Raw genomic sequence first — 13,353 nt, 5'->3', positions numbered from 1 at the left:
AAAATTTTCTTCAATGTTAAAATTATTAATGCATTTATGCTTCTCTTTGTATGTACCATTCATTCATTGAATGTATAAAAATGTAGTTTTTTATTTCTAAATTAATGCATACTGTTTTCTTCCACTGTTTTATAAATGGCAAATATACTTGCGTATAGAATTTACTTTCATTTTTTTCAAGGGCAAAATCTTATGCAAAGATATTTCAGCATTTATCTCATTGAAGGACATAAATGAAATATGAACTAGGAATGTACCTGTGTAGTTCAGGTCTAGTTTCATACAACCGAAGTCTGAAAAGTTAAAGAAAACCTGATAATGCTTTGGATTTTTGCCTCTTCTACTAGATGACCATGTCTTAAATTATTTCTTTTCACTAGTGTCCTTATTTCTGTGGATATTAATTTATTACTGTATCTTTTATATAGTGATAAAATATGAGCTCTCATTCATTTAAAAAAGAGGGAGAGTTGTAAACATTAATTATATATTCTTTCATCTGATGACTAAGATAAATAGCAAAGCACTTTCTGTATAACCCCATAAAATATTGCCAACATGGATGTTTTTCATGAAATCTAGAGTTAAATTTTTATATTCTGTTCTTTATATGATTGACTCCAGGGAGATGCTGATTTATGTCTCTCCTGCTTGCTTTTTCTTGTATGTTTTGTATAATCACAGGGAGAAGTCTTACTTGATAGCTGTTTATCCTGTTATAGATGGTCTGGAATCTCTGCTTTCACTCTGCCAAGTAGAATGGAGGAGTGGACTGGGACATGTACTCCACTAACTGGCTTTGTCATCCCTTTGGGCCTCACTTCCATCATCTGTAAAATAAACTTGTTCGGGTGTCTGGGTGGCTCTGTTGGTTAGTGTCTGACTCTTGATTTTGGCTCAGGCATGATCTCAGGGCTGTTAGTTTGAACCCCTGTGTCAGGCTCTGCATTGAGTGTAGAATCCTCTTGAGATTCTCTCTCTCTCTCCTCCTCTTCCTGTCCCTCCCCCTACCCAAAATAAATAAAGTTGTTCAACCAATAGAATTCGACAGACTCTTAAAAAACAACCCCTTGATTCTTTTTTAAAATTATGGTACAAAACCACATATGAAATATACTTCTTAGCAGAATTTTGGGTTTAAGGTACAGTATTGTGTATAAATTTTCCTCTTGCAAGACTGAACCTCTATACTCACTGGATAGTAGCTCCTTGTTTCCCCTTCTCCTCAGCTCCCCAGAAGTCACCATTCTATATTCTTCTAAGACTGCCTACTTTGGATATCTGGTACAAATGTGGAGTCATGCAGTATTTGTCTGTGATTGGCTTGTTGCAAGTATAATGTCCTCAAGATTAATCCATGCTGTAGTATGTGACAGGATTTCCTTTCTCTTAAGGCTAAGTAATATTTCATTGTTATGTATAGACCACAGTTTCTTTCTCTTTTCACCTGTTGATAGATATTTAGGTTGTTTCTCTCTCTTGGCTATTGTGAATAATGCTGCAGTCAGCATGAGAGTGCTAGTACCTCTCCCAAATCCTGATTTCAGTTCTTTGCAATTACACAGAGAAGGACCCAATGTTCCCATTTTGTTCATTATTTTCTGTCAGTCTTACAGCTATTTTTTAAAAAAAAAGATTTATTTTTTTGAGAGAGTGAGAGCAAGTGCGAGGAGAGGCAGAGAGGAGAATCTTCAAGCAGACTCTCTGCTGAACGTGGACCTCAATGTGGGGTTGTTTGATCCCAAGACTCTGAGATCATGACTTGAGCCAAAACCAAATGACTTGAGCTTATCTGACTGAGCCACTCAGGTGCCCTAGTCTTACAGGTTTTTTGCCTCTTATTTCCTCTGTTGTATCTTACTTTGTGTTTCATCATCATCATTATTATTTTTTTTTGTAGGGAAATGCTTTGATTCCTTACTCATTATTTTTTGTGTATCTTCTCTAAGTATTTTCTTTGTGGTTACCATGGACTTATAGAAAACATCTTATAACAGTGTATTATAAGCTGATAGCAACTTAACTGCTGTTGCATTCAAAAACTCTTTTATTCTCCCCACACTTGGTTATTATTGGTACAAATTACAGGTTTTTGTATTGTGTATCCATTAACATATTTTTATAGTTATAGTCATTTATACATTGGTCTTTTAACTCCTATACTAGAATTTAAAGTGTTTTATGCACTATCATTACAGTATTCTGTGTTTTTCTATTTATTACCTACCTTTATTTTTAAAAATACTTTTAAAGATTTCTTTATTTATTTGACAGAGAGCACAAGGAGGGGGAGCAGCTGGCAGAGGGAGAGAGAGAAGGAGGCCGTCTGCTCAGCATGACCCTGGGATCATGACATGAACTGAAGGCAGACACTTAACTGACTGAGCCACCCAGGCGCCCTCCCTTTCTTTTTTAAAAAAATATTTATTTACCTTTATCACTGAATTATACTTTGATATGCTTTTGTGTTGCTATTATCCTTTAATTTCAACTTGAAGGGTTTCCTTTCACATTTCTTGAAAGGAAGGTCTGATGGGTGAACTCCCTCAGCTTTTATTTGAAAAAATATTTCTCTTTCATTTTTGAAAGAAAGTTTTGCTGGCTATAGTAGTTCTGGTTGTGTGTGTGTGTGTGTGTGTGTGTGTGTGTGTATATATTTTAACACTTTGAATATGTTATCCTGCATCCCCTTCTGACCTATAAGATTTCTGAGGAATCTACTAATAGTCTCATGGGGCTCCTTAATAATCCCATCATTCTAAACTTTTTTTTTTTTTTTTAAGAGTAAAGAAGGTTGAGGGCAGAGGGAAAGGGAGAGAGAGAATCTTAAGCAGACTGTATGCCCCATGGGGAGCCCGATGTGGGTCTTGATCTCACAACCCTGAGCTCGTGACCTGAGCCAAATTCAAGGTTTTGTCACCTTAATTTGAGCCAACCAGGCATCGCTCCCATCATTCTAAATCAGTTTATCATTGGCTTGAGTTCTATTGGAACGAGGGATGCAAAGGTATAGAATTTTCTGAAACCAAGAAATCTTGAGACTGAATTATAAGGCACTTTCCAACTTATTTTAGATTTAAAGACAGAGCCTTCATTCTCTTTCTGTCCCCAGAGAGTAGAATGCTCAAGCAGAGGATTCAAGAGCTTATAATTACATCTCAAGTAATTCAATCCCTACACATATGTTATTTCATTAGAAAAATTACTTTATGCAAAAAAAATATTTTCCACACACATATATATCTGTATTTGTGTTTTTCTAATGAAATAACACCTATTTTGTTTTTTCCATTGACTTTTGAGGCTTTAATTTGGGATGTAATAGCCATGGAACTGTATTAAGATTGTTTACAGTAAAACTTTCCCATTAGGTTTTTTTCATTTCTGAACTCACCAGAAAAAAAAGAAATACCCATACATACTTCTTTAAGTCTGAGGCTTGTAAAAAAACTATACTCTTCAACATAAATAGAGCACTTTATTTCTTTTCTGACAATATAATTAAAACAGTTGTTTAAAACCCTTACAGTTAAGTACACTATTTTATAAAATGTCAGTAAATGTACTGATTGCCTTCCCAGAACTAAGAATCTGTCAAAGTGTCTTAGTAGAAATCTTACCAGAAGGGGTAATTGAGACTTGTGCCATGCAATCTAAGATAACCTTTTGTTTTTAATTAAAATGGGGAATAAGAAGCCAATTCAAAAATTTGTCTCCCTTCATTTGCTCAAGGTACTGTGATGGAACTTCTGTTCTAAATAGAGTCCCAGCAGTTGTTAAAAACATCAATTCTGGCTGTGTCTTGTGAGTCTATAGCCATTACATGTGTGGCTCCAAACGTTGCCATGATATATCATGGTCAAGCTCATTAACGAATTAATGTTTAACTGCTACATTTTGGTTAGTACGTTAGTAGAGGATTTTTTCCTTCTTGAAAGTGAATTAAAGTAAATGTCTTCCTAAGCTTAGAAGGAGCAGGCTTTCTAAAATTATAGCAGATAGAGGAAATTTAACATTCTGGACAACAAAAGTGTGAAATGCACTCAAAGGAAGATAAAATTTTTTTGGTGCTACATTGTGTTATCAATAGGCTCATAGTAAGTATTCACTTACTTATTTTGAAATGAACTTTTAAAAATAGCTTTATTAATATATAATTTGTATGCTTTATGCTATATATATGCTGTATATTCATCCATTCAAAGTGTATAATTCAGTGACTTTTAGTATATTCAAAGAGTTGTGCAAACATCATTACAAATAATTTGAGAATATTTTCATCAACCCCAAAAGAAACTTTGTACCCATTAGCAGTCACTCCTGAATTCCCTCTACACCTCTCCGATCTTAAGCAATTACTTTCTGTCTCTATAGATTTATCTATTCTGGACATTTCATGTAAATGGAATCATATAATGTGTGGTCTTTTGTGACTGGTTTCTTTCACCTGACATGATGTTTGCATGGTTTGTCCATGTTAATTCCTTTTCCTTTATATGGCTGAATAATATTGCCATTGTATGGCTATACTACATTTTATTTATCAGTTCATCAATTGATAGATATTTGGGTTGATTCTGCTGTTTGGCTATTGTGAATTATGTTGCTCTGAACATTGACGTATGAGTTTTTTGTGTGGATATGTTTTCATTTCTCTTGGGTAGATACCTAGAAGTAGAATTGTGAGATCATATGGGAATTTTGTTTAACCATTTGATAAACTGCTGGACTGTTTTTCGAAGGGGCTGCACCATTTTATATTCCTTCCAGGAGTGTATGATGGTCCCATTTTCTCCATATCCTCGCCTACACTTGCTATTGTCTTTCTTTTTTTATTATAGATCCTTTTGGATTTAAGTGATATGTCATTCTGATTTTGATTTGCAGTTATGTCATGGCTAATGATGGTTGAATATCCCCATCTTTATAGCCATTTATTTATCTTCTTTGGATCCTTTGATCTTTACAATTGGGTTATTTATCCTTTTATTTTGCATTATAAGAATTCTTTATATATTCTGGATACAAATCTCTCTCTCTCTCTCTCTTTTTTTTTTTTTTTTTTTTACAGATTTTATTTATTTATTCATGAGTGACACAGAGAGAGAGAGGCAGAGACAGAGGCAGAGAGCGAAGCAGGCCTCGTGCAGGGAGCCCAGTGGGGGACTCGATCCTGAGATTCCATGATCATGCCCTGGGCTGAAGGCAGATGCTCAACTGCTCAGCCACCCAGACGTCCCACAAATCTCTTATTAGATGATTTGTGAAAAATATTCCCCCACTCTGTGGGTTGTCTTTTCATTTCTTTGTAGCATCCTTTGAAAGACAAGTACTTTTATTTATTTATTTTTTTGACAAGTACTTTTAATTTGATGAAATGTATTTTTTTTTTTTGTTGTGCTTGCTTTTGGCGTCTTATCTAAGAAGGCTTTGTCTAAGGCCACAAAGATTAACTACTGTATTTTCTTTAAGAGTTTGATAGTATTAGCCCTGCCAATTAGGTCTAAAATTTATTTTGAGTTAATTTCTATGTGTGTGTGAGGAAAGGGCCCAAATTCATTCTTTTTATGTGGATATCTAGTTGTTGAAATCCAGCACCATTTTTTAAGAAGACTCTTGGCATATTTATAAAAAATCAATAGAACATGAACATAAGGATTTATTCTTAGATTCCGAGTTCTGTTTCATTGATCTGTATTTTTAGTTGTTAATGCAGGAACTAACTCTTGATTACTGTAGCTTTGTAGTAAAGTTTGAATTTGAAAATCTCAAACTTTGTTCTTTTTCAAGATTGTTTTGGTTATTTGGGCTCTTGGTTTTCCATGTGAGTTTTAGAACCAATTTTTCAATTTTAACAAGTAAGCCAGCTAGAATTTTGATGGGATTGTGTTGAATCTATAGATTTATTTGGAAAATATTACTTCTTCACGATACTAGGTTTTTTGATCCATAAGTAAATTGCTCTTCTCCCTTTATTGTGTTATCCATAGGGATAGAAGTGGACATCTGAAGAGATATTTTTGTCCATTAACCACTCCCTTATAGTACGACAAATTTTACTTATTTCATACTGGAATAACACATTTTACTATACCATTATTTTATTGTGTATATATCCTTAGTGTTACCTTTTCATTAGAACTGGAAACTTCTTTGGGGTAGGATATTTTTTAGCTACTTTTGTATTGCTGGGAGTTAATGTCATACTTGCTTAAGAAAAACATTTTTGATTGGTATTTGGCAGGTTATTATAAAAGAGAAAATATTAGTGTTACTATGAAATTAGCACTGACAACAAATAGCTAATATTTTTTTAAGTCTTCAAAGTTACATATATTTCCTATTATTTTCTCCTTTTGGAGAAAAACAAAATAATGATTGCATGAGAGATTGATTTCTTTTACAAGGCATAATGAAGACATTTTTAAAATTCATTTTAGGTACCAAATCTGATTCCAGTTTTGATGTTCAAGTTGGGAAGACCACTGGAACCTGTATTATATAATGACATCTTGTATACTTTACCCTCACTTGGTGTCCATAAGGTTTGTATATTAACCAGTTTACTTGGGAATGAAAAGAGAGTGAGGCAAGAATAATACATTGAATTTTGTTTGGTATTATGAAATTTCAAGCCCTTAATTTTGCCGTGACCACTACTTCCCTTGTTGGGCCAGAACAACATTATTATTATTATAGTATTTAAGAATTATTTAAAATCATTTAATAGCCAAGTTTTCCCACTGGCTGTTATCTGAGATTAGGTCTTAGACTACCAGGGTTGCTAGATAGTCCCTCCTCAGAACTATCCCCCACCTCTGCAAAGATAGGTAATATTGTAGTTAGCTTCCATTTTTGTCTTTATTCTATAAAAATAGATTTTTACATTCTTTTTATAACCTTGGGAGTACCTACATTTACATTTGTGCAACCAACATTTCTTCAATATTGTCTAGGTGTGTATAGGACAAATTCTACGAGTGATCCAACTTCTTGGAACCACTCCACAACTAAGAGCTGTCACTCTGCGCTTGTTGACATCTTTGTGGGAAAAGCAGGTAAGCTCAGATATACACATGTGTATTAAACACATTCCTTTCACCAAAGCAGATTAGTTTTGTCAGTGTGTGTGACAGTGCTTTGATATAGTAGTGTTAAGGAGTAGCATCGGTGATTGCATTGAGAAATTTTGGTTTAGTGTGATGCTTTTGATCTGTAATGCAGTCAGTTGTGATTGACTTTCAAAGAGAAATTGAGAATAGAAAAAAAAACTTATTTCCTTAATTCTGGAATTTATTTCTCCATCTGCATGGAAAAAGCAATAGAAATATGATTACACATGATTAGAGCCTTTGTAATTAGGGTGAGACTCAGTCACCTTTTTCTTGTCTTATGAAATGAACAGTACATGGGTCTGTAAGAAAATCCCCAGCAATCACAAAAGCATTCTTCTCTGCTGATTAGAAAAAATGCAATATAATTAGTGATGCAAATGTGAAATTTGGAGGTAAAAATTCTATGTAAAATGATTATTCAACTCAAGTTATGAAATTACCTTTTTTTATGAAATTGCCTTCTTAGGATCGTGTATATCCTGAACTGCAGCGTTTCATGGCCATGTCTGATGTGCCCTCTCTGTCTGTGGGCAAGGAAGTCCAGTGGGAAAAACTCATTGCCAAAGCAGCATCGATCAGAGACATATGTAAGCAGAGGTAAGATGTGCTTCATGCTTAGGAATGTGTATCATGTTATTCTTTTGCTCTAAATTTTTTTTTATTGCAAACAAGAAACTAGGAAAGATAGGCAGAGGATGTTTGAGTAAGAATAAATTAATTTTCACTTCCAGTTTTCTGATTATAAAACTTGGTCACATTGAATAATAACTTTTATAAGGAAGCATGTCCTTTCATTTTAGATCTAGCCTTGTATCTAGATTTATAGGAAATTTGTATTATTTCTTGGCTACTAATTTAATATTATAATAAAAAATGTGATACTATGTTTTCTATTTTTTTGTTGTACAGATCTTTGAAACCTAAGCAATGGACCATAGTCAAACTATTCTTTCTTATATTTTCCCTATGTTATGCCTGATTTTTATCAGGAATTTTAATAGGGAAGGCCTTATTTTGTGACTCATTGCATGGAATTAATTACCAGGAATTATTACAGGGATGACCAGATCTTGAATCCCCATGTATGCTCTAGAGTTGAGGAAGACACGAAAAATATTAGGGAAGTGACTCTGCTGTTGTCAATTAGGGATTAATCCTAAAGCTGGTAATGTAGATGATTCTTGTTTCAAAGCTAGGATCAGGATGTATCGAAACCTTAGCAGGTCTGCCTCCTTTCTAAGCTTCAGCCTTTTTTTTTTTTTTTTAAACAGGATTTTTTTTTCTTTTTTCTTTTTTTTTTTTAATTTTTATTTATTTATGATAGTCACAGAGAGAGAGAGAGAGGCAGAGACATAGGCAGAGGGAGAAGCAGGCTCCATGCACCGGGAGCCTGACGTGGGATTTGATCCCGGGTCTCCAGGATCGCGCCCTGGGCCAAAGGCAGGCGCTAAACCGCTGCGCCACCCAGGGATCCCTAAGCTTCAGCCTTTTAACAATGCAAATATAACCCCACTCTGTAAGTCACACACATGTAACCCAAGACCTGAGAGTGGATGCTTTGGAGGTACTGGCATGGAAAAAAATTTAGAGATGAAGGATTATTAGCCAACATTTTGATTTTACCTGCTTAAAGCTGAGGTTTAGGAGGAGTTAAATATCAGATTGAGTTAAAGTCTTTTGAATTCAGTGTTCCACCTCAAGATCTGCCAAAATTTTCCAGTTTTGCAAAAATGATTTCTGTTTGCCAGACAGTGAAACAGTAGAATACAGCCAGGCAATTTCATTAGTTGGTATTTTGTTAGAGAAAACTATTATGTCACTGAGGGTGTAAGGAAAGCCAAGGATGGACCTGAGCATTTCTTTGAGAACTTAAAATCATTCTGGGGATAGCACATTACATGTGGAATAGAGAGGAGAGGAAGAGGAAGAGGAGTGAGTGAATCCAGCATAGTGCCTGGCATGAGATGAGTGTTTAGTCATTTATAATTCATATCATTACTTTTATCATCAGGATCATCGTCATCACTGGCATCGTTATTGTGATAGGGGTAACTACCATAGTATCACTACTGTAATAAATTATCTTCTGATCTCCAATCCCTGCTTCTGTAGTCAGTGGCTGATACCAGAGCAACCGGCAGGCAGGCATAGCTCTATATTTACTGATAATCTCAATGAGGCAAGTCAGTTCTTCCCACTATTATTACAGTCTTGAATTTTTGTCAATGCAGACAATAGGATTTACAGTTTTGGTAGAAGATTTGTTAGCAAGGGTCCTCTTTCTTGAATAGTATTTCCTTATCAAGAATGAATCTTATGGCATGGTAGGAATGATGATGATGCAAATCTTTGAAGAAAATGTACATCAGTATTGGAGGGTCAACATTTAGTGCACATGAGGGTAAAGCAATGTGCTAATGCTTTTTGTTTAGGCTAGAGTCCTGGGAGTGGTGGTGTGTTCTTTGGCTTGAATCTTGTTTCTGACATTGCTTATAGGCCCTATCAGCATGGTGCAGATATGTTGGCAGCCGTTTCCCAGGTGTTGAATGAATGCACCAAACCTGATCAAGCTACTCCCGCAGCCTTGGTCCTCCAAGGCCTCCACGCGCTCTGCCAAGCGGAGGTAGGCTTTTTAAAGTTGTTCTGGGGACACCTAGGTGGCTCACTGGTTGAGCATCTGTCTTCAGGTTAGGGCATGATCCTGGAGTCCTGGGATTGAGTCGCACATCGGGCTTCCTGGATAGAGCCTGCTTCTCCCTCTGCCTGTGTCTCTGCCTCTGTCTCTCTCTGTTTGGTCTCTCATGAATAAATAAATAAAATCTTTAAAAAGTAATAAAAATAAAAGTTGTTCAGGATCATTTTGAAGAAAAATGTTGTTTGAGCCATAGTAGTTAAAAGGATGGAAGTTTAGATTCAATTAATTGCATGTTTGAGTATTCATTCCCAGAGATCCTTTCAGTTCTAAAGCTCTTGTTACTTCTTTCAACACCTAAAGGAGACAATTTAGGATTGTTGAAATCTATCCCCCCCCAATCCAAACCACCACCCAAAGTATTTTACTAAATATCTAAATCCATTCAGGCTGCTGTAATACAACATAATATAAACTGGGTAGCTTATTAACAAACACTTCTCATGGTCTGGAGGTTGGTAAGATTGAGCTCAAGTTGCTGGTATATTCAGTGTCTGGTGAACCTTGACAGTAGTAATATATCTTTGTGTTTTGATTAAGCCATTCCAAGCTTTTTTTGTATGTGTTCATTATTTGTGAAGCTGCTGCTGTTCTGTCCTGTGATGTGTGTTAAAGTTGCAAAATATACTCAATTTGGAGGCTCTTGCCAGGCTACATTTACTAATTTTGAGCTAATCTTGTTTTTCTTTTTTTTGCTAGCATGCTATCCACAGAAACCAGCATGCATTTTGTGAGGCCAGTTATTCTGTCTTCTAATTGATATCATGTGTGAAGCAATTGATGGTTGCCAAGAGTTTCAAGAATGAAAATATTCAGCATAGTTATAAATCTATTTCCCAGTAGCATTTGGTAGTAATTTGTCTATCCACTGCTCTTTAGATTCTTGACTGTCAAATATAATTAAGAATATAGAAAGGCAAAAACAATGAAATTTTAAAAACTATTAAGGAAAGAGTAAAATTGAGTTAACTATGTCTTTTAGAAAATACCTTTGGAAGACCATCCCAAATTGGATTTCATTGGGCTTTCCCAACTTTGCATTTTGCATAATAAGTAGATATCTTTTTCTTAAAATTGATCCTGGACTCCTCAGTTTAGAGTCACAGTTATGAAATTCATGTTCCTGGAGGGTCAGATTAAGCCTGCAATTCCTACTCCTTAATCGTTTATGATGGTCTCCAATGAGAGATTGAAAGGATGAATTCCACCTCAATGCCAACTGTATGAAGGTGAAGATCATCCTTCTACTATGAGTTTCTTATTTTGTGTTTTACCAAACCCAAAACGTAAGGGGAAGTTCTAGGAATCTTGCTTAACCTTAAAGACAAGAATGTAGTTTCCATTTTGGAACTAGAAAAGAAACTTATTGTTTCCTTAGCATTATTGGTATATTGATTCAGGACCTCAAACTTTTTTTTTTTTTTTAATGGTTGAACTACTTTTTTACAAGTTGCAGCTAATATTTCTGGGATACCTAATATGAATTTGGATACTTTGTGATACTGGGGTTCATTTATATTGAAGAAATAGTGGCTCTGGCAATTAAAAGTAACTTTCTAAGGTCACATGACTCATAAATGAAAGAGAAGGAAAACAGAGCCAAGAGTCTCTCCAAGTCTGACTTTCTTTTGTTATTTTGAGGCTTCCTTCCTTTGAAAAATAAGAGCATTGAAAAAAGTACTTTTCTTTATCTTCAGGGTGAGGGTTTGCCATTTTCAAAGGAAAATTAATATTCTTGCATTATCTTTTCCATATTTTTTCCATCCAGATTTCTCATCACTTTTGGCCATATTTCATCCCCATTTACCATAATTTTCTTCTTCCTTTTTTAATTATTTGAGAGAAAGAAAGCTTGAGCATGCAAGTGAGAGAGAAGGGCAGAGGTAGAGGGAGAGAGAGAATCTCAGGCAGACTCCTTGCTAAGTACAGAGCCTTATGTGGGGTTTGATCTCATGACCCTAAGAACATGATTGAGCTGAAATCAAGAGTTGGTTGCTTAACCCACTGAGCCACCCTGGCACCGCATTTCTTTTTGACTTAATACAAAGTTATGTCTCTGTGAAGCAATATTCTCTCACTTTAAAAATAAATTTTATTAAACTATCATTCACATACTGTTCGTTTCATCTATTTAAATGTTTATAATTTGATGGATTTTAGTATATGTTCAGCGTGTACAGTCATCACCACAGTCAGTTTTAGAATATTTCACCACCTCCACAAAGAACCCCTGTACCCTTTAGCTGTCATTTGCCAGCCAGTCACATCTGCCCTAGCTCTAGGCTCTAGGCAACCATGAGTCTACTTTCCCTCTCTATGGATTTGCCTATTCTGAACAGTTTATATAAATGGAATCATACAATATTTTGTTTTTTTGTGACTGGCTTCTTTTACTTAACAAGTTTTCAAGGTTCATCAGTGTTGTATCATGTATCAGTACAGTACCTCACTTCTTTTTATGATGAGATAATATTCTATACAGCAATTTGACATTTTATCCATTTATCAGTTAGCATTTAGTTTTTTTTCCCCTTTTTTGTCTATTATGAATAATGCTGCTATGAGCATTTGTGTACAGATTTTGGCATAGACATATATCTTCATTTTGGGGAGGTATATGCCTAGGAATGGAATTGCTAGGTCACATGCTTGCTCTTTGTTTAACCATTGAAGAAACTGCCAGACTGTTTTCCAAAAAGGCTGTGCTATTTTGCATTCCCACCAGCAGCATATGAAGATTCTAATTTCTACTCATCCTCAGCAACACTTCTTAGCTGTCTTTATTTTTCTCTTTTCTAACTGTAGCCATCATAGTGAGTATGAAGTGGTATCTCATAAGGCTTTGATTTGCATTTCCCTGATGAGTAATGATATTGAGCATCTTTTCTTCTTGTGTTTCTTGGCCACTTATATATTTTTTCAGAGAAGTGTCTATTCTGATCCTTAGAACATTCTCTTCTTCCTAGCTTTTAACTTGCCCTGTCAGCCAAGTTACATTTTGTTCCTATAGGAATGATTAGTAAAACAAGTTTTTTTCTCATTTTCAAAGTAAGGGAGACTGGGAAATTGTGAGCCTTTTTTATGGGCCTTTTACTACAAAGAGAGCTTATCAAACCATATGAAATATCAGATAAAGACATGTATATTCCATACTCTGGTTTCTCTTCAGATCAAATAAATCTTTTGCCTTTTACTAAAGAAATAAAGACATGTATGTTCCATTTTACCACTTTGTCTACATATTAAATTTTTCTTTATTTTTAATGAAATTAGCAGAATGTTTTCATTTCAGTTCATGGAAAATTATTAGAGATGTTTTAATAATAGTATTAGTAAGCATATGTTCATTTACAGAGTTTTCTATATGGTAATTGTTATACATTACAATCATTATATTTATTATCTCATTTAATCTTACTAAAAGAAGCCCTCTATGTGAAAGGGACTATTTTCTCCTGGAAGGCAAACAGTTAAGTAATTGCCCAAGCTAACATGGTAGAGTCAGGATTCAAACACAGGTCTTGCTGAATTCAAAGTCTGTCTTAA

General features: G+C 35.0%; 1 protein-coding gene across 3 annotated transcripts in view; it reads left to right on the top strand.

The window, feature by feature from the left end:
* Window positions 1-13,353, top strand: part of FOCAD (focadhesin) — a 308,502-nt gene that overhangs the window by 134,226 nt on the left and 160,923 nt on the right. For all 3 annotated transcript variants that reach the window (XM_041762114.1, XM_041762115.1, XM_041762113.1), the window contains 4 exons: window positions 6,441-6,545; window positions 6,957-7,058; window positions 7,582-7,712; window positions 9,612-9,738. In XM_041762114.1, coding sequence (XP_041618048.1) covers window positions 6,441-6,545; window positions 6,957-7,058; window positions 7,582-7,712; window positions 9,612-9,738 — 465 coding nt within the window. The remainder of the gene's footprint in view (window positions 1-6,440; window positions 6,546-6,956; window positions 7,059-7,581; window positions 7,713-9,611; window positions 9,739-13,353) is intronic.

Source organism: Vulpes lagopus, chromosome 7, assembly GCF_018345385.1.
Source record: "Vulpes lagopus strain Blue_001 chromosome 7, ASM1834538v1, whole genome shotgun sequence".
Taxonomy (NCBI): Eukaryota; Metazoa; Chordata; class Mammalia; order Carnivora; family Canidae; genus Vulpes; species Vulpes lagopus.
The sequence above is the reverse complement of the archived record's forward strand: the minus strand, read 5'-3'. Positions and strand labels throughout refer to the sequence as shown.